Raw genomic sequence first — 26,875 nt, 5'->3', positions numbered from 1 at the left:
ATGATAGCTTTCTCATTGTGCAATAACATTTTGATAAATGTTGTTCGTTTGTTGGAAATAATGCAATGAAATTATAACTTACTGGCGCCTATATTCGTCGTATGGATTTTCATTTCGGTCGCAATCAGTTTTGATTGGTCTCACAACTAACGGCTCACTGTGGTATAGTGAGTGGTCGAAGAACAACACTTCGACGTTATAATAAAATGTTGTGCTAGAATATCTAGATCTTGGGCTTCTTCTTCCATTCCTTCTGCATGGTGAAATATGTAGATTCCTTTAACCGGCGCCATCAAAAAACAGCCCAAAATTAATAGCACAATTACTTTTGACCGAACAATCATGACAGCTGCTACGAAAACACAACAATCAAAGGAACCGTTTTCTACGCAAAACATTGTTTACGTTCTCAATAATATGCGGTCGTTGAGGGAATTTCTTAAAATTTAATGAATTGTATAAGTTTTACGGCGTGTGATTGTAATGAGATCCTTCAATGAAGATGTAAAAAGGTTTTCCCGAGTGTTAATAAGTGCCCAGTGAGGACAGAAGGGCGGGAAAGAATATTAATCGTAATTTGACCAGGCTTAGTGGATCACTAATCAGATTTCGGTAGATACGTCTTCGTCCTACGATTTCGGTGAAAAAGGAGATAATTAAGCTAAAGTTATTTATAAAAATACAGCATTTTTATTGCATTTTTCGGTATACAAGTGGTCGAACCATAACAGCTTTCACAAAATTACACTTGGAAAATGAATCTATATTTTAGGTAAGTCCGTATATCGGCCATAGTGGAATATTTTTAGTTTGATACGACGAATAAAAGCGCTTGTGCGAAGTAGATCGCAATCCTATTAGAATGAAATCATGGACAGCAATCGCACAGATTGCAAAACATGAATTTAAACTTAAACAATAACGTACTCCTACACAATTCTAGAATCCACCGCATAATTTTTGTAATGCCTTGTGCAAAATACTCAGGAAAACCATAGAAAAAATGGTCAAGCATATCTAGGTGGAATTTTGAAGTCCTATGCGGATCTCTTATATAGTTTCCTTGCAAGGACACGGTGCTTCATTTACTGTTTTGATCAAATAAAAATAGCCATCAAAACTTTAAGCGCCAAATAGTTTATATACCTATTTTACACCTCTGCGAAGATTAAAAAAAAAACCTTTGACTACATTATAGATACGCCCATTTAAAGGCGTAAATGTCAAAACCGTTAATTTTAAATTCTTTAGCAATGCATTTCAACACTGGAAGAATTTACCATAATTAACTGATTATGTGTAGGCTCAAGTGCTGTAAGGCATTACGGAGCCGATTTAATTTTATAATTACTTACAAACTTCATTTTTTTTCGACATACAGCCATTCCATGAAAAGCCGATATAGTGGGTCTCCTAATTCCGTGAAAATTTGCTATTTTGTTCCTTATCCGAAATAAGGATACACGTATTTTTGGATTTTTTGATTAGGGTGGCCTTTTCCGAAATAGGGTGACCAGAAAAATCGCGATTTTGCAAAATTTTTATTTTTAAAAAAATTATAACTTTTGTACCGTTCGACCGATTTTCAATCTTTTTGGACAAAATGAAGGCTAAAGATTTTGACTTTTCAGGAAAAATATAAAATTTCACAAAAATTGTGTTTTTTACATGAAAAAACTCAATAGTTTCCGTTTTTTCGTGTTTTGAAGGCCTTGGGACCAAAGGGGCTATCGCTGTTCTCATTTTTTCTTGAAAGTTCAGAAAATTTTACGTAAACTGTCAGCGATGTATGTTTTTTAGTTTTTGAGATATATTTTTTTTGAAAATAAAAAATCAGTCATTTTTTATCGGCACACACTGTAGGTCTCAGCGCATTAGATTTGTAATGTTTAAAAAAAATTATAACTTTTGAACAGCTTAACCGATTTCCAATCTTTTTGTATGGAATGAAAGCTTAAAATTTCAACTATTTAGAAAAAATTGAAAAAAAATGATAAAAATATGTTTAAACGTGAAAAAATATAAAAATTTCTGGTTTTTCTTAGAAATTCTGATATGTTTGAATGAAATTTTTTTTTTTCAAAGTTTTCTATTTTTTTGTATTTTTTCTGAGAAGTTGAGACCTTAAGCTTTCATTCCATAAAAAAAGATTGGAAATCGGTTAAGCTGTGCAAAAGTTATGATTTTTTTTAAACATTACAAATCTAATGCGCTGAGATCTACAGTGTGTGCCGTTAAAAAATGACTGATTTTTTATTTTCAAAAAAATATATCTCAAAAACTAAAAAACATACATCGCTGAAAATTTGAAAGTTTACGCAAAATTTTCTGAACTTTCAAGAAAAAATGAGAACAGCGATAGCCCCCTTAGTCCCGAGGCCTTCAAAACACGAAAAAACGGAAACTATTGAGTTTTTTCATGTAAAAAACACAATTTTTGTGAAATTTTATATTTTTCCCGAAAAGTCAAAATCTTTAGCCTTCATTTCGTCTAAAAAGATTGAAAATCGGTCAAACGGTTTAAAAGTTATAATTTTTTTTAAAATAAAAAAATTGCAAAATCGCGATTTTTCTGGTCACCCCATTTCAGAAATGGTCACCCTAATCAAAAAATCCAAAAAAAAAACGTGTATCCTTATTTCGGATAAGGAACAAAATAGCAAATTTGCATGGAATTCGGAGACCCACTAGATCGGGTTTTCATGGAATGGCTGCATAACAATATTAATATTTTGAAGAACATGAGTTCTGATGTTCTAAACATAATTTTTATATGTTCTTACTAAATGCAAGTTATATTACAGGATGCCTAAATATAGGCCTACAATTTATGTAGGGTGCCATTTCAAATGGGTGATTAATTTTATTACTTTATGTATTTACAACCCAAAGTAGATTTACAGTCAACCTCTGATATGAAATATCCAAGGTTTTTTTTTAGCTTAGAAGGACTTTTGTTGCATTTTGTGTATAGCACATATCGTTGTCCTTAATTGGCTCTTCTAATCGGCTTTCATGTGTTGAACAAAACTTACAAAACTTGACCATTTTGTATGAATAACGGTCAAGCTAGAAGCTAGAAGCTAGAAGCTAGAAGTTAGAAACCAGAAGCTAGAAGCTAGAAGCTAGAAACTAGAAGCTAGAAGCTAGAAGCTAGAAACCAGAAGCTAGAAGCTAGAAGCTAGAAACTAGAAGCTAGAAGCTAGAAGCTAGAAACCAGAAGCTAGAAGCTAGAAGCTAGATACTAGAAGCTAGAAGCTAGAAGCTAGAAGCTAGAAGCTAGAAGCTAGAAGCTAAAAGCTAGATGCTAGAAGCTAGAAGCTAGAAACTAAAAGCTAGAAGCTAGAAGCTAGAAGCTAGAAGCTAGAAGCTAGAAGCTAGAATCTAGAAGCTAGAAGCTAGAAGCAGAGGTAGAAGCTAGAAGCTAGAAGCTAGAAGCTAGAAACCAGAAGCTAGAAGCAAGAAGCTAGAAGCTAGAAGCTAGAAGCTAGAAGCCAGAAGCTAGAAGCTAGAAGCAAGAAGCTAGAAGCTAGAAGCAAGAAGCTAGAAGCTTGAAGCTTGAAGCTAGAAGCTAGAAGCTAGAAGTTAGAAGCTAGAAGCTAGAAGCTAGAAGCTAGAAGCTAGAAGCTAGAAGCTAGAGGTAGAAGCTAGAAGCTAGAAGCTAGAAGCTAGAAACCAGAAGCTAGAAGCAAGAAGCTAGAAGCTAGAAGCTAGAAGCTAGAAGCCAGAAGCTAGAAGCTAGAAGCAAGAAGCTAGAAGCTAGAAGCAAGAAGCTAGATGCTTGAAGCTTGAAGCTAGAAGCTAGAAGCTAGAAGCTAGAAGCTAGAAGTTAGAAACCAGAAGCTAGAAGCTAGAAGCTAGAAACTAGAAGCTAGAAGCTAGAAGCTAGAAGCTAGAAGCTAGAAGCTAGAATCTAGAAGCTAGAAGCTAGAAGCTAGAATCTAGAAGCTAGAAGCTAGAAGCAAGAAGCTAGAAGCTAGAAGCTAGAAACTAGAAGCTAGAAGCTAGAAGCTAGAAACCAGAAGCTAGAAGCTAGAATCTAGAAGCTAGAAGCTAGAAGCTAGAATCTAGAAGCTAGAAGCTAGAAGCAAGAAGCTAGAAGCTAGAAGCTAGAAGCTAGAAACTAAAAGCTAGAAGCTAGAAGCTAGAAGCTAGAAGCTAGAAGCTAGAAGCTAGAAGCTAGAAGCTAGAATCTAGAAGCTAGAAGCTAGAAGCAAGAAGCTAGAAGCTAGAAGCTAGAAACCAGAAGCTAGAAGCTAGATACTAGAAGCTAGAAGCTAGAAGCTAGAAGCTAGAAGCTAAAAGCTAGATGCTAGAAGCTAGAAGCTAGAAACTAAAAGCTAGAAGCTAGAAGCTAGAAGTTAGAAACCAGAAGCTAGAAGCTAGATACTAGAAGCTAGAAGCTAGAAGCTAGAAGCTAGAAGCTAAAAGCTAGAAGCTAGAAGCTAGAAACTAGAAGCTAGAAGCTAGAAGCTAGAAGCTAGAAGCTAGAAGCTAGAATCTAGAAGCTAGAAGCTAGAAGCTAGAATCTAGAAGCTAGAAGCTAGAAGCAAGAAGCTAGAAGCTAGAAGCTAGAAACTAGAAGCTAGAAGCTAGAAGCTAGAAACCAGAAGCTAGAAGCTAGAAGCTAGAAACTAGAAGCTAGAAGCTAGAAGCTAGAAACCAGAAGCTAGAAGCTAGAAGCTAGATACTAGAAGCTAGAAGCTAGAAGCTAGAAGCTAGAAGCTAAAAGCTAGATGCTAGAAGCTAGAAGCTAGAAACTAAAAGCTAGAAGCTAGAAGCTAGAAGCTAGAAGCTAGAAGCTAGAAGCTAGAATCTAGAAGCTAGAAGCTAGAAGCAAGAAGCTAGAAGCTAGAAGCTAGAAGCTAAAATCTAGAAGCCAGAAGCTAGAAGCTAAAAGCTATCAGGTAGAAGCTAGAAGCTAGAAAAAAAGTGTGATAAAGCCAAAACTTTTACTTACAACACATTAAATAACTCATGTCAATGCTACAAGTTATCATACTTGAAAATTGAATCAAGAATATAAAAAATAAATTACACTGTGGTCTTTCAATGTTGACCTAATGTTGCTCCAAATTTCCTCCCAAAAACATTGTCATCTTACATTATACGCCGAGAAACAGAAAAATATGGTGATGCAATTTCTATATTGCTTGATTTATTCAGATAAAAGTGCTGAACTCTACCCTGCCCAACTTCATAGTTTACTTTTTCAACTACCTATTTGACATTGTAGACTAAAGTTCCGACGTGAGTCAACATAATAAAATCCCGATTGCTCCTCTCAGTCCATCGCAAATCTCAATCACAGGAACAAATCCATTACAAAAGTTCAGCTTGTTGTCCCGTGCACTATCGGGTGTAACGGTACATCCATCGACTTGCTTCAAATTTCGTTTACCAATCACCCAAAACAAGAGAAGAAAAAAAAACCGGAACGAAATGAACTGTTCCGCCCACGCCATCCGATCTTTGAAATTGAATATTCCATCCGGAGTCGAAACAAGAATGGACCCAATCCACCTGACCGGAACTAGTTTTGCATTGCAATTCTGCGGTAACGTTGTGTAGGGTTACGCTATTTTTTTCTTTTCTAGCATTTACCCATTGTTCATTTTTCCTATTTCTGGATGCAGTGCGCACTAAACAAGCGGAATATGCGGCGGTTAGCGGAGTTTTGGGCAAGTGCGCCACATTCAATCAATTTTTTTATCAATTTTCGAACCCAATAATATAGCAGCGGGATGTTGGTTTCACAATTTTTCATTATCACTGTATCATTTGAAGAGAAACTGCTGGAAAACTAAACATTGCATATACTTTGCAATTGTATTAAATGGACAAATTGATGTGAAAGTTCCAAAAAGTTACACGTCTTCTCGGTGAGAATCGAACTCACGACTCCCAATTCGCTGGATAGGACGCGTTATCCCTACGCCACGTAAGTAAAGGCTAAGTAGCCCGTCATTCGTTTTGGCAACAATGATGACTTTTCAGCTTGCATTTCAAAGTGATAAAACTTAGTCTTGATAGTTTATATTGACTTGAAAAAATATCCCTGTACGCGCTAACATGCATAAAGTATGCTGATACTTTTTCAGCTGTGTCAGTGCAAAACCCAACTGATTTTCTTTGATTCGAAATCGTGAGATGAATTAGCAACAATCATCAACGATGCGTACAAATTTCAATGACGGCCTACTTTACCTTAACCTAACTTTTCAAACTACTTTTTTAAGTTCAAATGCCTCAACAACTTACACATTTGAACTGTTGCACGATAAATCGTACATTATGAAAATCTGTTTATAATCAACTTTCGACCACTTTCTTTGGTCAACTCTTCATAATTCGATATTGAGTTAGAGAACAATAGTAAAAGTTGGTTTTCATGGCTACCTCGATGGTCTCTCGGAGCACAGTTGCATTGGTTTTGTGTCCTACAACTCAATTCCTTCCTAACTCGATGGTCCCGAGTTAGGAAGGAATTGAGTTATAGAACACAACACTGTGCTCCAAGGGACCATCGAGGTAGCCATGGAAACCAACTTTTACTATTGTTCCAAAGACAAATTAAAGACCTTCATGTCCCTTGCAAATGCCCAAAATTTTATGGCTCATAAGGTAATCTAGAATGCCGTGAAAAGTGTACTGCGATGTGTCAAACTTGGGTACCTTTTGCACTACCGAGGGACCGAATGCAGTACTAGAAGTGGTACCCAATCTGAGCCCGAGTGCGACGGACCTGATTGTTCTCTAACTCGATATAGAGATACGAAATATCGAGTTAGGAAGAACGGACTGTATTATAAAAAATCACTGATACTTGATTATTTACATTTAAATTTTTAAAATGTGTTGAAAATTATAATAATTTACATTAAATTATGTACTTTGTGTTCTCAACTATAAAGAACGAAAGAGGCCTTCCTTAGCCGAGTGGTTAAAGCAAAGCAAAGCCATGCTGAAGGTGTCTGGGTTCGATTCCCGGTCGGTCCAGGATCTATTCTTGAAGGATATTTCCTCGACTTCCCTGGGCTTAGAGTATCATCGTACCTGCCACACGATATACAAATGCGAAAATGGCAACTTTGGCAAAGAAAGCTCTCAGTTAACAACTGTGGAAATGCTCATTGAACAGTAAGCTGAGAAGCAGGCTTTGCTCCTATGAGGACGTAATGCCAAGAAGAAGAACAAGAAAGGACGTATTGTCAACCTGAAAGAGTAAAAATATTTACTCGTTATTTCAAAAAGAAGCGATGGTCTACTTGCCCCAAACTCCGCTAGGCAGTTCTAATTCCATTCAGCGAAAGGGATCCAATTAAAAAAGCGAATGTTGGTGTTTTTGATCATCTGCCAGAAACAAACATTAGAAAAGCAACGCGCGAGCGGTGACACAGGCGACGTGTCACACGTATACAGGTGGCAGCACGGCCGGTCTGCTTTGATTCCCGGGCGCACCGTCGTCAATTGACAGCAGTTTTAATTAATTTTCGATACTCCCGAAATTGAAACCCCCGGTCTCGGAGTTCCAGTTCCATCAAAGTTGGCTCCGTCCGAGTGTCGCTCTATTGTTTGCTTACTTGGCTTGCTTTGACGGAAGGTAGCGCTCCCGATGTGGGTGGCCCTCCCCGTCATCGTGAGTGTGGTGGGTCGGAGACCGTTGTTTGTCTAACATTTCTATTAAATAATTTATCAAAAGAAACTTCAATTTCCCGTTCTCTCGGTGGCGGTTTCTGTCATCTATCGAGTTGACGACGTCGAGTGGAGTGAAATCCAGCAAGACCGACCGACCGACCGAAGGTGGAAATACGACACCAGGAGCACAGACAATCAGACGTAAAACGAACCTGCTCTAAACGATCTGTCCATGTTTCCGATGTGGGCACTCATCGTTTTCTTTAGTGTTTGAAGTTTCAGACGTTTCATTGACGTTTTTTAAGCGTTAACGTTACCGTAGTAACGGTCTACTTCGTAGATTGGATACTACCAACTTTAGATAATCTCACCCAGATTGCTTTCAGGAACAATGTTAAAGAAAAAACCATGATCCTATCTTAAACAAGAGCATGAATATCGATATTCCCGGCCACACTTTTTATTACTTAATTTGAGAACAAACGCATAACTGTGTGAAGTGGTCGATGAATATTAAAGAATACTGTTCCTAGTGTTACGTCTGTTTCTCTGTGCCGATAGGGTTCACTTCACAGTCACTCAGTCAGTGCAGTGTTTGGAGAAATATGATCTTATTCAATGTTTATTCTCAACACACACACACCTACTCTGACTCGGTAGTCGGTTCAGAGTTGTCTGACTAGAAGGTGGTCACCGTTGATTGCTTCCAATCTTATTGGTTGGTTGTGTTTCAGTTATTCGCTTACCTAGATTTCCGCTCGGAATGTAAACGTTGCCCGATGGCGTTCGCACCAGACAGGACGGTTCAAAATCGACGCCTAGCTCCGTAGGGTTACCGGTGACGCGTCCATTCATGCGATTCATTGTTGGATTACGCGGTGGTACATCTGGTGGAGCTGAAGGCGGAACTCCGTCCAGGAGGCAGCCTGAAGAGAAGGAACAAAGTGACAGGTTAGTTACTCGGATTTTTGCTTTTATGGATTTTTGCTGAATGCGAGGTAATTGGTGAGATGAAGATTGGCTTAAGGTGATATAAATTTGGACGCACACACACATACATACACATATAAAACAGTTAGAAAAAGAACAAATCAGATGTCAAAATTATGTTGAAAATATTGATTCACCAATCCAGTTGTCCTTCCCTGGATACAAATTTAGTTTCAGAAATAAATGAAAACCCGAATTTAGTACTATACCAATTACTTCCTCTAGAGTTTGTTGCCTTTGACAGAAATGCGTATTTCGACAAATATCAGATAAAATTTAAAATTAGTTCTAGGTAAGAGCCATATTTTTCCTCCTAATCCTTGGATCGCATCATCGACGAAAGGTGATTTCCAGATCTTTTTCATCCCCTACCAATCAACACCCTTTCCGTTGTGATTGTGGAGATGCAGAGGTATTCTCGGTCTTTATAAGCAATACCGCCCTACGCTACGTAATTTCTGAACAATCCATCTAACTTTCGTCATGATCAATATGCCACCGGAAACCCGAAGCAAGCTGAAAGCAAATCTCTGTTGAAATATACCAAAATTCCCCAAATATGTTTCGCCTCCATTCCGAGGAGGACAAAAGCACACAATCACGGAAACATTCATTTTCCATGGCTCGCGGAAAAACTTTCATCGAAAAGAGAAAAAGAAAACTTCACCAATAAATAAGTAGCATTCTTCCGGTTGGTTGGCCGATGATGGTCCCCGACCACCTTTTCCAGCAGGCACCCTCTCTACCCGAAAGGAGCGAGCAAATATTTGATTAAACATCGACAAATATCATAAAACGGGGCTCGTAAATCGCACGGTTGCCGCAATTGAAGCCAGTTCTCCGTGAAAAGAGGAAACAGAGAGAAAGACGGAAAGCAGCCTCGGGTAATGGCACTTAAATAGTTTACAACTGGCTCAGTAAGAGTTTTCGGTCAGTTTGCCGCTTCATTGACAAAAATTTTTGCTTTCGTCGTAAGAGAAATGGAAGCGGGAGGTCGACGCTCCTTGTATCTCGGAAGGTCGTCGGGGCAATTTATGACATACTCCGCACAAGACGCAGAAAAGACCTTCGGACTTCTTCCTGTTTCGTGTCTGCCCGGTACGTAATAAGGACCCATTAGCAGCCATAAAGTGAAGCGGCGTCGGTGGTGGCTATTTTTGGCCGGTTCTCAAGCATGAAGCCCATAAACATACACACACCGAAGGCTCCGGGCTGAATTTTGCACCATAAATATTCATAAACCGGGGCGTCCCCGCTGGCTAACTACATTGGCCCTGCCGGATTCTTGGCCTGCTAGCTGCGCTGCTGGTCATTCTCGACTTGGATCGTAAATCTGGCAGCCTACGTCAAAAAGTAGGCCAAGCCGCGCGGCGCAGCACTCTGGCTAGGGAGTCAAACATCAAAGGCGGCCATGTCCCGTATCTTGAACGTCGATAAAGCGAGGTAGTTACTTTTTTACGACATATTCCGGACTACGGGTAGCATGTCACACAACTACTCACGGACGCCGGGTCCTCGATGTTCCGTGGGTACGTGTTGGTTTTTGACCGGGGTTGGTTCCGCCGGATCGCAGTGCCATTCATTTTCCGTTCGAGCTGGTGGTGTTCCCGGGTGCTTTATGGCGTTTTTAAGAGATTTTTCAATTTTCTACACTTTAAACTAATTTTATGGATTGGTTGTGTAGAATTTAGTGGTAGATTGCTGTAGAACAGGGGTGCCAACTGAATTTTGTGAAAGTCGAATCACGGTTGATTGACAGTTCTACTTCTCAATTTTGTTCTATTTTAGTGGGGATTTTGACCAGGCTTTGAACTTCTCAAAATTGATTATATACTAAACTGTTTTAAGCTGAAACCAATACGAGATTTGCGCCAGGTTTGTACTAGCTTAAACATAACATGCCCAGAACACTCACGTGCTGTTGGAATTACCTTATTGCCTTTTGTCGGACAACAGGAGTCGTTGTAAGACATGAATCACATTTCATTATAATCAACCATTCATTTGTTGAATTTCATCATATTCTGAAAGAAAATTATGTCAGGAATAACATCGGAATGTTCTGAATAAGTTGAGTTTGGAACTCTTCCAGGAATTGGTCAGAATTTTCTCCTTAAGATTCTCAAGATATTCCTCAATAAATGTAACATAATTTAACTCTGTAATTTTCCAGAAATCGTAGACTTTTCAAAAGATTCTATAAAGTTTACTCAGATAAATCCCGTCAGGAATAGCGTCGAAATGATTTAACTTTTTCCAGGAGTCAAATCAGAATTTTCTCCTGAAGTTTTCAAGGTATGCAGCAATTCTTTCATAATTCAATCCACCCATTAATTTCACGAAGTTTTACTGAAAACGTGATTTTCTAAAAAAAATGTCTTCTTGAGGAATGGAATCGGAACAATCTTTACGGAATATCGAGTAAGGGAGAGTTAACTGTATAATCAAACCGCTATATTTTTAATTCCTGACCGGAAAAGCCAGGGAAACTTCTTCATAAATCCACCGGTCGTACCTTCAATCTTTCTATATCCATTGGCTTCTCTACTAACTTCAAGTTAAACTACAGTAGAGTCTCCATAAGTCGGTACCCAACAACTCGATATATTCTGTAACTCGATGGATATATCGGTTCCTTCATCATGGGTTGAAAATGGGTTTTCACTGAATGTTTAGCGAAATTTCCAGAACCCAAGGCTAACGGAGCTTTGAGAAGAATTCCTCGAAACTGTGAACAACATTCTCACATAATCCAGAATTGAAACTTCGATGAAATCCTAAACTTAATTCTTGCAGAATTCTGACAGGATTTCACTTTTAATCCTGGGTACGAAATTTGATTTATTTCTGACATATTCCCAGACAAGATTTTCAAATAATCAAATTATACTGTTTGAGATTCTGAAGCAATCCAGGAAATTCTGGAAGAAGTTTCTAAAGAATTTTAAGCAGGATGCTCGTGGAAATTTTCAAAAGAGAAAAAAAAATCTTCAAATTCTCAGTGGAAATTCGATCATGAATAGCATCGGATTGATCTTCATAGTTTTTCTTAGAACACTTTTGGTCGATTTTCAAAATTGTTGAGTTTTTGTTGAAATAAATACGTTTTGATGGTGAAATTCCAATCTTCAAATTATTCTAAAACATAATTATTAAAATAGGTGCAGGTCGTTAGGTCGAATGCAATTGAGCCAAATGTCGTTAGGTCGAAAGGGTTGTTAGGCCGAAATAACATTTGATCATTTCAGTGTCCTTTTAATCAAAGGCTGTTCTTAATAATTATACTTCACAGCGGTTATTGTGGGCTTCTAGATTATGCAAATTATCAGGATAATAGCAACTAACAATCCATTCGAACTGAAAATTCATACGACGGTTTCTAAGTGATGTTAACCATCCTTATAATTACCCATTCGACCTTATGACCCTTTCAGCCTAACGGCATTTAGCCTAACGACATTCGGCCTAACGGGATAGAACCGATTAAAAAATCACTTTTTAAAAGTAGCTATTTTCGAGTTTTTTTAATGCAAACATTTAATTATAAAATAGGCCGTTCTGATTAGTTAAGCGCGATTATCCACTAAAGCAATCCAGGTTTTTAAAAGCTCTAATAGCTGCCGCAAACGCTCACTTTCTGGTAGGGATAAGTCGATTTGACGTCTGGCTTGGGTCGTTTTCTATTGAACGGACCCAAGCCAAACGTCAAATAGTATGATCCCTATCAGAGAGCAGACCTGCAGACCTTGCGGCAGCCATTAGCACTCGTAAAAAGCTGGATACGTTTACTAGAGTAAAGGTTATATTCCTATTGATTGAAACTCGCAGATAACTTGTGAAAATTGCCTATATTGACCCTTAATTAATAAATGTATGCATTAAACTAGAAAAAAAAACTCGAAAATGGATAGAAGTGATCATCAAACTTTAAAATCGACCAAAACTGGGTTTTAAAAGCTTTTACTTAAAAACATAAAGGTTTGCCCTAAGATTCTGAGAGATCTAAACGTAAAGAGTTGTAAGTGGTATCGGTTTGAGTTAAGTGTACTACAGAATTCTACTGTTTTAGAGCATTTCAACAGTACTTTTCGGTAATAGTTTGTCCAATAGAAAAACTAACATAATTCATAGCAGATTTGTGTGTTATCTTGGCTCCCATATAAATTGTATGGAATGAAAAAAGCTGTAAAAACTTCAAAGTAAATTTTCTCAAAACTAGTTTTTTGTCATTTACAACCCTTTGCTTTTAATTCCGTTATCTATTATCTACCAAGATTATATGATGAAAATTGAAAAAAGAACAGGGTGTATTTTGTTCTTGAAGCTCAAAAGTTGTTTCAAAAGGTATTATTGAGACGAAATGATTGATTTTTCTAAAGAAAATACTTATTCCACCATACTTTAAGCAATTGTAATATTTAATCCAAATTTAAGGCTATCGAGCATGATTTTGACATTATAGATGGCATTAGTCAAAATCCTTTCATGTTTTTTCTTCCAGAGGTTTTTCAAAAAATTTGTCGGTAGATTCTTTAGGATTCTCTTTAAATATTTTTCATGAAATTCTCCAGGGATTCATCTTGCTAGCTTTCAGATTGATTTTTTTTCATTATCTTAGGGATTTTATCGGGTATTATTCCAGATGCTTTTTCAAAAACCACTACAAGAACTGAAAAAAAAAAACACTTAATATGTAAAACTTTCCTCGCTGACAAAATAGTGTGGTGAGTATCTCTTACAAATTCTTTTTTTCTGAATGAAAAAACATTGAAATGTGCATGATTAAACCGTCTTGGGCGATCTCAGTCTTAGAAAAAATATAATATATCGTTTACGAGGCATCAATATTTCAGCAGATTTCTATAGGTTTATACCAGGCCTGCCCAATGACAGCGCAGGGACGTGATGCCAAAGTATAAGAAAAAGTCTTCACGAATCTCATAAGAAATATAAGAAATACACAATTTTATTGTAAAATAACTTGGGGAAATTTCATTAAAAAGTTATAACTTTCTTTAAGAATTTTGCATCAATCTACTAAACATTCTACCATGTATAAAAAGTGTCCAGAAAATTTTTTAGAACGTGTATCCACATACCGTTTTGACTCATATTCCAAACACTTGAGGTCAGCAGTGACTTCAAATGTATCTGATAGGCATAAATTAGGTGATATTTGTGAAAATTTAAATTTCTTCACAAAATCTAACCCTTAGCTGTTGGGTGTACCGAGAAAAATATTTATTTAGACTTGTTTACTATTGTTTTTACGTTATAGTATGGAACAACATTTTGATTCAAATACCGAACATTGTGTTCATTCTGTCTCATATTACGAACACCTTGACTCAAATTCCGAACAGCATGAATAAATCTTATACAAATGAATAATTTCGCAAATAAATTCATCTGAACTAGTCTTACTGGTCTTGAACTAGAGAATCATCACTACTCCAAAGCTATAAAACAGATTTGAAAACGTTAAAATTTAATTGCAATTGACAGCCATTTCGTAGTGATTTGATGACATATTTCAGCGAAACATTTCAACCAAGTCGCCATACAAAAACCGAGTGTTCGGAATATGAGTCTGTTCGGAATTTGAGATAAAACGGCAATACATTTTGACAAACAGATGTCTTCAGATCGATAAAGATATCAACAAATCTAGCAACCCTTCTCCAGAAGCTAGGAAAAAGGTTCCCCGCTCGTTCTTACAACTAACTTTATGGCATGGATTTATAGGTTTTACCCCCTTTTGGGTTGCATAATCCGAAAATTTTACGACACTCCGGTCATATTTTGAGAGCCTCCGTTGTTGGAAGCAGCTTTTCGGCTTCGGTCTTTGTCGTTAAATCTCCCATACAAATACTAATTCTGCATAGATTATGTAGATGAGCTACGGCGGGCTAACTGGGCTTCGGATGCGTTCACTGCCCGTGACGGAATCGCTCTCATCACTCGCTTGAGATAAAGTTAAATCACCCATTTTACCTGACGAGTTTAGCTAATTGGAACACTTTTGTGGGTAATTTATCTCCGCGTAGCGGATAAAATTCGAACGAAAATTTCCATAACGGAAAGGGGCATGACCTCCCGAAAACGAGGGAACCGGGAATCGTGCGTGGACTTTGACATCCGCAGCAAATCGTGTCTCGATTTGTACACATTTGATTTCCCGAAAAATGGTTGGCTACGGTACCACCCCTGCCGATGCACAATGATGGCGAACTAATAGATTTCAATCCAGGCACACCAGAATGGGCGATTCGTTCCGCCGTTGCCTGCTTGGATCTCGGGGCTCGAGAAAGGCTCAAAACAAATTAAAATCACCGCTTGTTCGCCGCATCGATTTTAGAACTCACGCCTGACGGGCTAGAACCTCAAAATCTCGTATCGTTTCTATAATTGGATTTTTTTTTTATTTTCGGGGAATATCGGGTTGAAGTGGGAAAATTTGTTTCCACTTCGACAGGGCAATTAATGTGCTCGACCTTACTCGTGCGCGTTGAAATATATGAAGCTTTTCGCTCTCTATTAATTGGAAATTGACATAACTGCCCCGGATCGACACAATTACCGTGAAATAATGTGGCTGACGACTTGACAGATTTACAATTACGACTCGAGTAGATGTTAATTAGCTAAAACTACCGTGCCGTTGACAGTGCGGTTCTACCGGGACGTTCTTTTGATTGTAACTCGATTACAATCGAGTTTTCCTCCAAATATGTACTCCGTGACATTTAAAGTTGGACAGGGATGACCCTTTCACCCACCCAAAGCCAGACGTGCACTAGTTTGTTTGCTGACACGCTAATTTTACGTCATCCTGTCATGTTCAATTGGAATCAGACGCACTCACGTCATTTTACGAGAGATATAGCACGCCAGGACAGGACGAGTTGACCAGCTTCAGGGGGTGGCTCTGTCGTGGAGGTAAAAAATAACCTCAAGGCCTTTGCCTATGCTCGGCCACACGTCCCATATATGTAGCACATCCGGAACAGGGTGGGACATTATGCTAGCAAATTAAAATTATCGCCGTAGAAGCACATACCATCACGAGGACTCAATGTCCATGCAGTTGTGTGAGGTGGGGGTGGGCCGTGTGCGCGATGCGTGATTGATAATTGCTCAGACAGCGTGCGGAAATGAGATTTATGATGATGAGACCCAGCCCCAGTTAAAAGGGGAGTGTGGCTCGAAATGAGTTGCATATGTGATTGAGGAACTGTCAGAAAGTATTCTAATGAGACTGGAAATTGAACCATACGCAAATTGTTGAAATTTCTTTGAAATTGGAGACAAAACTAAATTACAGGTGAGTTAGCGTATGAAGGCACTATTACCGTAGCTTTTTTATAGAGATATACCGCGATTAAAATCATAGTCGCAAGAACATGTTCGGTCAATGCAGAAATCAGTGTGTTTGGCACTTCAATGTCAAACGTAATTTCTTCTACTGCGTTTCCTATTGCTTTGCTTTGACTTCTTCTTCTTCACCTCCCAGCTGTTCATCTTCTATCATCCTACAGCAACTTGTATGCAAGTACAGGGTGTGTCCAATAAAGGCAGCCATTTGATTGATGTTGTTTTCATGAGATAGTTAAAGTGAAGGGCACTTGGATACAAAATAAAAATAGCTAATATATAGAAATGGAATGATTTTTTACAAAGTTATTTGATTTTTACACACCGACGTAAACGACATCGAAAATCCATCTATTTTGTTTCAATAATACCTTCCATAGATAATTTATAATTCTTACTATGGTTTCAAGAAACTTCTTAAGACATCACTCGTGGAAATTTTCCCGGGATTGTACGATACATTTTTACAAGAACTTCATAAATGATTCCTCATAACATCTCTCTCCTGAGAACTTTCTGTACAGATTCTTTCCAAGGATTTCTCCAATACTATCTTCAGATCTTTCTAAACCAACACCAGCAACTACTCCAACAATTTTTTTCAGAGATGTATCTAGGAATTTATTTAGGACCTTCTTCAAATTTCGTAGAGAGTTCTGCTTGAACATTTAGATAATTCATTCTCAGATTTCATTTTAAGTTACCCGAAGAATGTCTCGAAAGTTCTATAATGAATTTCAGAAATGCTTCCAGGATCCCCTCGAAGTATTTATCAATGTTATTTGTTGAGAATAATCCTTGCAGGCTTTCGCCAAGTACCATATATAATATTTTCGTATATATACTTAAGATCTCAAAATTGAATTTTCGGATGTGTTCTTAGAGGTTGTCAGGGATAACTCCCAATAGTACTCAAATCCTGAATAAGCACTGGATGATGGAATCTCTTAAATAGTTTCTAATTAGTTCTTGAAAAAATTTGTGAAATTCTGGGTAAAGTCAACTCAAAAATTAGGTAAACTGTTTTTCCGTGTAGTTATTGAGCTGTATAATTGATTGAAAATGATTTAACGTGCATTCGAACAGTTAGAGCTGAAGAGAAGTTTATGAGAGTGTGATCATTGTTCTAAAATAGCGTGACGGGCTTTGATGAATGGCTTAAGTTGTATGAGTGCATCTTGGGGTGTATACGATAGCTCCGAACAGGTATTACACACAAATGGAAGAGAATGATCAGATAGGGCGAGAAGGAGAAAAGATCTCCAGTCTTGGCAACTATCCTGGGATTGTACAATATATTGTTAAACAAATTTCATAAATGATTCCTATCTCTCTCCTGAGAATTTTCTGTGGATATTCTTTGTAAAATGCATCCAAAGATTTGTCCAATTTTTATTTCAAGATCTTTCAAAATTAACACCAGCAACTATTCCAAGAACCCAAGCATTCCTTTCAGACCTCCTTTTTCAGAGATTTATCTAGGAATTCAATTAAGCTGAAGATGAATCAAAGCCAAATTTCAAATTTTCAAGAGCACAAATCAACCTAACTTCTGTATTGAGCTGAAAACTTAATCGATTGGTCACCACCAGCTAGGGTCCAATCGATTAGGTTTTCATCTTAAACGGATCATTGGTTCTCCAGAGAGTTCTGTCTGATCTTTCGACCTTGACGCTTGCTCCTACGGGGGCCAGCGACGAGGGCAGGATCAAACATGTCGCGCGTCGGTCTAGTAAGTGAAAAAGTGGCGTGATCGGTTAGCTCTTTTTGATCCTTTGACCTTGACGCTTGCTGCTGGGCAGTGCGTCAAGAAAGCCAAGTTTTTTTCCTTTTCGGGTCGCGCACCTTTTTTTTCTGAGTGCTTTTATATAGCCGAGCAAACGAGTGAGGCTGAGAGTGGATTGTGGCTGCACAGTGAAGGATAAAGGATCAATTGGTGAGCTCGTTTCATGCTACAATTTCTAATCTATAAAATATGTTTGACTGCACATTTAATCGTTACAATTGTGGGACGTAAATATGAATTTTCAACAAACTTTGAATTGTTCGTCACTGTGAGTGTCGACACAAACTCTGATTCATGAATAATTTATGTTTCACATTTTTTTTATTTTCGTAATTAAAAAAAACTTTGAATGGTTCGACACTACGAGTGTAGACTTGCGAAAGGTTCACTTTATTCAACAAACTTTGAATGGTTCGTCACCTCAAGTGTCGGCATAATTTTTCTCTACATAGATATTGTTCACACCAAATAGAAAATTTTATATTTACATATAAGCATATTTATAGCTCACAAATAATTATTTATCATGGTCTAATCGCTTATCAAAGTGAATCCTGTGACCCAACGATCCTTCCCATTAACAAACATCCCTCCCAGTAACCTTTGTGGAGATGCAGAGGCAAACACGGTCTCCAAATAGCAAAGGTTACACACTAACATTCCTTCCCCCAATCCCACCTGACTGCAAGGACGTGGCCGGCGCCGTTATTGACCTTGTATAAATAGAGGCACTGAATTATGCACATTGAAGAAGATTATGGCCAATCCCAGCCAAACTTCTAGTTGATTCTTTGTGCATTTTCACTGACTTCGGTCAATCACGGAATAGCAACCATTGATATGTGTAGTCAGTCTAAGCTAAGCTAAGCTAAGCTAAGCTAAACGGATCATTGGTTCTCCAGATTTGTGCTCTTGAAAATTTGAGATTTTGCTTCGATTCATCTTCACCTTAAGAACTCCTCCAAGCACTGACAGATATATCGTTGAAAGTTCTGCTTGAAATTCTTTCAAGTGTAATTTAGATAGTTCATTCCCAGATTTCAACTTGAATTAACCCAAGAATGACTCGAAAGTCCTATAATGAATTTCACAAACGGTTCCAGGATCTTCTCGAAATATTTATCAACACGAAATTGGTCGAGAATAAAGCTTGCAGGCTTTCACCAAATGCGATATGTAATATTTTCGTATATTTCCTTAGGATCCCGAAGTCGAATATTCGGTTGGGTTCATAGAGGTAGTTATGCATAAATCCCAATAAATAATGAATTGAATGATTGCAACATATTTGATTTTTTTTAGCCATGATTATAACAATTGGAAGTGAAAGTTCTTCTTCAAGTATAAGGTTATTTGTCGTAGATCTCTTGAAGACCCTCAAAAATACAAATCTATGACAAAAGGTCAAAAGGACAAAAGGTCAAAAGAAAAAGAAAAGAAGGGACAAAAGGTCGAAAATCTTTTTCCAAAGAAGGAAAAATTTCCCACCAAGCAAATCACTTTCGACCTCTTGTCCTTTCGGCCTTTTGTCTTTCGACCTTTTGTTCTTTCGACGTTTTGTTTTTCGACCTTTTGTCCATAACTCCAAAAACACTATAAGAATTTCATGAACAATTTAAGAATTTCTCAAGGGAACTGAAATCCTGGATAAAATTATCTCAAAATATTTGACCAGAGATCCCCAGATGATTTCAAGTAAAATTTAAATAAAAAACACTGCAGAAATCCGTCTAAAGTAATGTATGAGTAATTAATTGTGGAATCCCAGAACAATAATTCTTGTAACAATATTAAGAAGGAATGCTTCGAGAAATTATATTTATATTTGGTGTTATACCAATTTCCTTGAAGTGGGGCATATTAAAACTATTCAAGGCAAATCTGAAAAAAAAAATCCCTGGATTATTTTAGAATTGATTCTAGAAGAGATGTTAGAAAAAATCTATTAAAATATCCCTTAACAAATGCCTAGCAGAGTGCGGCTTATTTTTCGAAAGTTCTCAAAAGCAAATATTCGTGTGTTTACCGGAATAAAAATCACAATTTAATTTATAATTAAATTTATGAAAGGTTTGTACAATATCAATTATAACTAGTGGTAGTAGTTTTCTCCATTTTTTTTCTTATTTGACTAAAAAAATCACCATTGTTCGTACGATTCTATTTTTTTCTCAGGCTTTTCAAGCAATTAAGTTGTCTTTAACCAGTTATTTATCGAAACTGTTTTTAAACATGATTTTTCAATGAAAAACAACTTATTTTTTGAACTTTTTGCAAATAAACGTTAATACTGAAAGCGAATTTTTTTCTCATTTGTAAAATTTTGAAAAGATCTTAGCAACATTTTTTTATCAATTGTGAAACAAAAATGTTCCTGCGTTTATTATAAAAAAAATTGCGCCATTCCACTCGTAGCTATAGCAGAATGCTTTATAAACTTCAGTTTATTAGTAAATATGTAATCTCCGTCGGAAAATTTTAAACAATCTGAAGAAATTTGATTTTTTTTCTATCAAAAATTAAATATGTAAGTTGTGTACACAGCTTAAAGACGACTAGCATGTAAAAATGTAAAAAAGATTTGAAATTGATTGAGTAATAATGAAGTTTTGGTCAAATGAAGATGATTTTTTTAGTTAAATCAAGCAGTAATTGAAGAAAACTATTTATAACTAAGAATAGTTCTGATTTTGGACACATTAGTTCTACAAACTTTCCATAAACTTGATTTTGAGGAGAATGATGTTTAAAGCTTCAAAATTTATTAGAAAATAAACAAGTTCTGAAGACTTCACTGAAGGTCATATTTCAAAGCTTAAAAATTCACCTTCAAAACGTTTGCGTCACTTCTATATCTTAATAGTTTTGGCTCAAACTTTGAGTCTAAGCTGGTATATTGAGTCTTCACTGGTATATTTGGACAAATTTATTGATGAGTCGCAATTTATTGATGGAAAAATCTCTCAAAAATATATGTTAAAATTCAAGTTATATCTGATGTGCTGTGAAAATTTCATTCAAATTGATCCACAAATAATTGAAATATGAGACTCCAAATTTGACCATTTTGTATGTGTGGTGACCTCCCATGGTTTTACTGGCAAATGGCCAACAAATAGACTCGATGAGCTAGCGGACAGGATAAGCGGAACTTAAACGACGAACTGCAACTACGACGGATCTTGACGAACGGACAGGCAAACTGTTTGACTGGACTACGGTGAGATTTTACCAAACTTCAGATGCTCGTCAGCAACGTGGACGGAACTTGATTAACGGTTGGACAACGACAGGACTGATCGGACTTCAGACGGCAGGTAGCGACAGGAACGAACTTCAGACGACAAACAGGAACTGAAATGAATCTTGATGACGGGACAAACGGACAAAATTATAGAATGAGAACAACGAGTTTTCGTGCTTTCTCTCCAAGATCTCTGTTAAGACTGATTTATTAAATTTCGTTTCCTATACTCGACTCCTAAGATCATCTTTCTTTTCCGCGATTGCTGTGATCAATTATAAATTGTTCAATAGCCATTAATTATATTCCCTACATTCGCCTAATTATCTACTCTCTGTTTAAAAACTCTTCTGAAACTCTATAAAAAAAACTTTATACAAAACTATATTCAAAAACTGTTACAATTCTATTCAAAAACTCTATACAAAAACATATCTTTATATTTGGTTGGCTTGCGAATATTTCTCTTCGGTCGTTCCATTCTTTCTTGGTGGCGTTCTTCATCAGATTCCATTGATTGGTCATTTACTTCTTCAGCAGCCTTCCACGGTCGTTGATTCGCAACACTAAACTCTTCAATTGATGGAAAATTGTCAAATTCGTTACTGGCCTGTTTGATATCTTGATTAATCAAATCTTGTCCTGTTTATAAAAGGAAAATATTATTCGTAAATGCAAAATATGAATTACGCTAAATGATACAAATTTATACCCATTGCTGCATCGAAACTTATCCCTAGTGAACAACCCGTCAATTCTGCTTCATTTGTTTTCGGTTTGTTCATCTCGTATGGCACTAACTTAACATCTTGAATTTTTCTTACATATTGTACTCCGCGTTCGGAGCGAATGACTAGTTTTCCACCTTCTCTGGATAGTACTGTATATCTGTCTTGAGAAAAAGTTGGATCCGTTTTGTTCTTCTTCTGTATTGCTACGATAACTTTATCTCCAACCTTAATTTCTGACTCCCTGGCTCCTCTATGATGGTCCGTATACTGTTTGCTGATTAATTTTGCAACAGCATCTCTATCTTTGATCTCTTCTCTGTCTATTCTCTTCGTTTTTGCCTCCCATAAAGCAGGGAAAATTCCTCTATGTTTCCATCCTACTAGGAGTTCAAACGGCGTTACTCCTAATCTTGAGTGTTGCTTAACGGTATTATGTATATGAACGTAATTTTCAAGTGCATTTTTCCAGTTTTCTGCTTCCTGTCTCGCAGCAGCAACCGCTTTAATCAAACCCTGATTTTGACGTTCAACGGCACCGTTTGACTGCGGACAAAGTGGGATCGATTTTCTTACTAGAACCCCTTTGTTTTGCCAATATTCAATAAACTGCTTGCTCTGGAAAGGTGGGCCATTGTCACTTTGAAGAACTAATGGCAGTCCCCAAGTGAAAAATATTCTAGTAAGAGCCTGGTTTGTGCTGGCAGCATCAGTCGATTTCATTTCCACTACTGACAAATATCTTGAATATGTATCAACTAATACTAAGAATTCTCCGGACCCACAAGAAGGAATAGACAAAAAATCCACCTGTAATATTTCGACGGATCTTGACGAACGGACAGGCAAACTGTTTGACTGGACTACGGTGAGATTTTACCAAACTTCAGATGCTCGTCAGCAACGTGGACGGAACTTGATTAACGGTTGGACAACGACAGGACTGATCGGACTTCAGACGGCAGGTAGCGACAGGAACGAACTTCAGACGACAAACAGGAACTGAAATGAATCTTGATGACGGGACAAACGGACAAAATTATAGAATGAGAACAACGAGTTTTCGTGCTTTCTCTCCAAGATCTCTGTTAAGACTGATTTATTAAATTTCGTTTCCTATACTCGACTCCTAAGATCATCTTTCTTTTCCGCGATTGCTGTGATCAATTATAAATTGTTCAATAGCCATTAATTATATTCCCTACAGTATGCAAATCGAAAAAGTTGCAAATGATTTGTCAAATACTGTATCTTAAGAAAATAAGCAGGACGTGTAATTATAAGAATGCAAAAAAATAAATGATTCTGAAAAAAAACTTAATTTCTATGCAAGATTTCCAGACGTAATTTCAGAACGAAATCGAGAGAGATTGCGTGCAGAATTTGTGAAAGAACTCAGAAGTTCTTTGGAAAAAGTCGTAGAGCAATACATGAAGCAATTCTTTGTGAAATCGTTCATTGTTGTTGTTGACATTGTTCAGTGTTCTATCGATTGATTGTTGAATGAACCTTCAGAGTCTTTTTTCCTGTAATTTTAGAAAAAATACTTTCAACGAGAAATTTACGGTTGAAGATCTAGAAAAAATCGTGAACAGATAAATGTAGCTTTTGCTAATGACTCGCTGTGAGAATTCGATGTTCCGCATTGAAAAGTATATCGAAGAATCACTGCAAAAACTCTTGAAGAAATTCTTGGAACGCTCTTTGAAAAAATGTAAAAAAATGTAGAAAAATACCTGGAGAAATTCCTGCGATGACTTCAAGAATATGTGAAGGTATTCCTGAAGAGTGTTCTTGACAAATATTTAAATGAATTCCAGGTTGAGTTATTTCATAGAAAGCTAGTAGACAGCTTCTCGTAAGATACACGGAGGTGGCCTTTCTTACAACAGTTGTTGTAGATGATACAGTCAATTCTTCATAACTCGATATTGAAGAGACCATCGAGTTGCCACTCTAACACAAGTCCAGTGCAAATTCGGTCCAAGGCACCATCGAGGAAGCCATGAAAACATACTTTTACTATAGTTCTATAACTCGATATCGAGTAAAAGAGAGTTGACTGTACTTTCCAATTGTTGCTAGTGAGAACTTTGATGAACCCTGTTCTATGTTCGACTTCAAAGATTCTTTTAGAATGTTTTACAAATACGCTTCTAACCTATTCGGCTACTTTTAACCTTCTCTCCCCTACAAACTAGCTCTAGTTCTAGCCTGTCTCGTCAGCTAACTCCGAGACATCAAAGGCCCAGCCAGGCAGCAGGATAACGACAACAAAGGCAACAACAACGATAGCTCCTGACGATGGCCAACAATCGTTGGTTCATAAATCACAGTATGTCATGGCATTGCTGCTTCTATCACCCATCGCCGACTTCGGTTTGATTTGCGTCCCCCACTCCCATTCGGTGTCGGCGTCCATCCATCTCACTTCAGAAGGGAATCATTCGACAAAGTGAGAGATGTTTTCGCTTTAGCTGTCATTGATGAGCCAGACAACAATCATAACAACAGCCCCAACAACCAACAACTTAGCGGCAGCAGAAACAGAATCCCGTGCACGGCAATATCAGCGCCCGGAATGGGTGAATGAATGCGTGGCAATGATAGTGATTATTGTGATGTTCATTGCGTAGCGAACGCCGCCGGTGCAGTGCGAGACTAAAACGCTTCATCGGATGATGATGATGAGCGAATGATTATGATGTCCCACTCCCTGACGACTGGGAGATCCAGAAGTGCGACGGTAATAATTATCTTGAGCTTGCGGTGAGGATTTTGCGTGTGGCATGATAGATGTCTTCCAACCAAGTGGGAATCAGACGATGTTTAGCGATAAACTGGCTCTGTTTAGAGATGAATTGTCTGATTATCTTTGCCAAGCTTAAATCAACGAAAACGGAAGCCATTGGTGTTCATCGTTAAGAACCGACCTAACTCACTGCGAAACAAAAGATACAACGAGCATCCAGAAATGGGTATTCGTGCTTTTAATAAAAATGCAAAGAATAACAACTAAACCAACAAATAGGCAGCAGAATGAATAAACAATCGAAGTTGGCTGTCGTGGACCCGGTTGCTGCGTAGTGTGTCTGTTTTGTGGTATAAATATGGTCACCGCTCTGGATCCAAGTTGACAGGCGACATGGATGGGAGCGCGAGCGCTTAAATTGCCAACGCATCCAGAGTCTTCACGTGAGTGCAGCTCCTCAGAAGTGATGCTGGATTTACGGAAATTCCCGTAGATCTACGGAGTTGAAGACTTTCTACGGATCTACTGAATCCGTAAGTAAAATGTTCGAGAATTGTTTTATTTACGGTTATTACAATTGTTACCAAAACAAACTAGTGAAAAACAATAGGATAGTCTACTGGTTTTCACTGATTCTGAGGCTAAATTGCGTTTTACGCTTCACGGAGCCGAAATTATTTCTTTGTATTTTTAGAACATAGAATTCATTGACTTTTTTAGTATCTAAATTAGTAAAACCTTGGGTCCATAGGGTACTTTTCTTATAATAATTAATGTTTTGTATCACAAAATTTACGATATTGATTGTCAGATTATACGGGCTGACATCACTGCAGTTCTCAGAACCGAGAACAAGATCCAGCGAAAGAAGAGTGGGTACGTTGCGACATCAAGTTATGGAATTAAAGAAATTGAATAATATAATAACAATAATGAAGATGATAAGCGTGTAGTTTATGTTTATTTTACCATAAATTCAACCGAGATCTGCGGCGAAGTTCGCGTGGAGACCACAGACAAACGACAACGACGGTGATGGTAAGTTAGCCTTTTTTGGAAAGCCTTGAGAACTGCGCGAATCTTCCGCGGAAAGCGCGTTGTTTACATGGCATTGTGTTTGCTTCACCCTCGTCGTCATCGTCGTTTTGGTCTTTGTCGTCGTCGTCATGGTTTGTCCACAAGAGACATAGTAGGCCGATAAAAAGTGACCTAGCCACACGCACGATTGGACGCGGCAAAAAAGCAGCAAAACGATTGGCTGAGTTTACTTTACGGACTCGTTTTTTTTTTGCTGTTGATTCAGTAAAGGAACCAGAACCGTGTCTAATTCCCCCTAGAGCTAGCCAGTCGTCACACACGGCCATAGGAAACTGGCAATCGCCTCCAACGCGCGTTGATTGGTCACGGATGCGAGGAAAAACCTTTATACAGTTCCGGGTAAAAGATTGGGTTTACACCCTTAAAAAACAAGCAAAAGTAATGTTTAGCAATTTGTTATCATAATAGGCTGTTTTCGTCACGTCAATCTGTCATGAAAGGACCTACTTTCCTGGACTGAGTTATGCAGTGTCGCAATAGTCATTACGCAACATAAATTAGTTGCGCAATGACTATTACTAGACTTTTTTTTTCATTACGCTACTGTTTTGAGTTGCGTAATGAATCATTACATAAATATGTTCATTAATTATGAAGTTGAATGATGAATGTATCCTGTGATGATTTCTGATAAGAGGTCGTCCACGAATTTGCAAAATATGTTGTTCGTAACTTGTTGCAGAGCTCGATTTTTACAACGAGTGGTAATTATGAAACTGAGCAAGCCTCGTTGTATTAAAGTACGACCCGTGCTGCAAAAATCTGATCTATACTGAGGGGACAAAAAATTTGGCACGGCAGTGTACGACCATAGAAGAGCCCGACACGCCGCAAATCGTAGCGAATGAGCAAAACGTGCGTGTTCAGAAATTGTTGATTTTGCTGGCATCGCATCTCGGCCTTTTGCGGGCTTTCTCGCGTAGGTGTGTGGGTGGATAGTGTTTTTGATGAATCCTTCGCGCCGCATTGAGGCCTCGGAAGACGCGGGCACCCAATCACGTCACGTGTTTGCCTAATCCCACTAGTTTGTTCCGCTGCCTTTAGGACCTCCTCTATGGTGAACAGACGACCATCTGCGCGAGAGACGGTCAGTCAACTGTTCTTCGTTTGCCTCATTTCTTTCCGACGATGAATCAGTTGCTTTGCAAAAAGATTTGCATCTGCAATGATTATTATTTGCGAGCGCTTACACAGCGGACCCTTGTCAAATCAACACCGACCGCTTCCGCCGCCCTTGGACCTATATGACTTGTGGGTGAGGAAGC

The 26,875-nt window shown here is 37.9% G+C and overlaps 1 protein-coding gene and 1 long non-coding RNA gene across 8 annotated transcripts in view; both read right to left on the bottom strand.

The window, feature by feature from the left end:
* Positions 1 to 26,875, bottom strand: part of LOC5576319 (teneurin-m) — a 527,158-nt gene that overhangs the window by 264,075 nt on the left and 236,208 nt on the right. For all 7 annotated transcript variants that reach the window (XM_021855173.1, XM_021855175.1, XM_021855172.1 and 4 more), the window contains one exon: positions 8,385 to 8,564. In XM_021855173.1, coding sequence (XP_021710865.1) covers positions 8,385 to 8,564 — 180 coding nt within the window. The remainder of the gene's footprint in view (positions 1 to 8,384; positions 8,565 to 26,875) is intronic.
* On the bottom strand, positions 21,236 to 21,900 carry LOC110679676. The gene is made up of 2 exons (XR_002502702.1): positions 21,745 to 21,900; positions 21,236 to 21,674 (listed from the first exon to the last, which is right to left on the bottom strand). It is a non-coding gene; the product is annotated as an uncharacterized LOC110679676 (long non-coding RNA).

This window comes from Aedes aegypti, chromosome 3 (genome assembly GCF_002204515.2).
Source record: "Aedes aegypti strain LVP_AGWG chromosome 3, AaegL5.0 Primary Assembly, whole genome shotgun sequence".
Taxonomy (NCBI): Eukaryota; Metazoa; Arthropoda; class Insecta; order Diptera; family Culicidae; genus Aedes; species Aedes aegypti.
The sequence above is the reverse complement of the archived record's forward strand: the minus strand, read 5'-3'. Positions and strand labels throughout refer to the sequence as shown.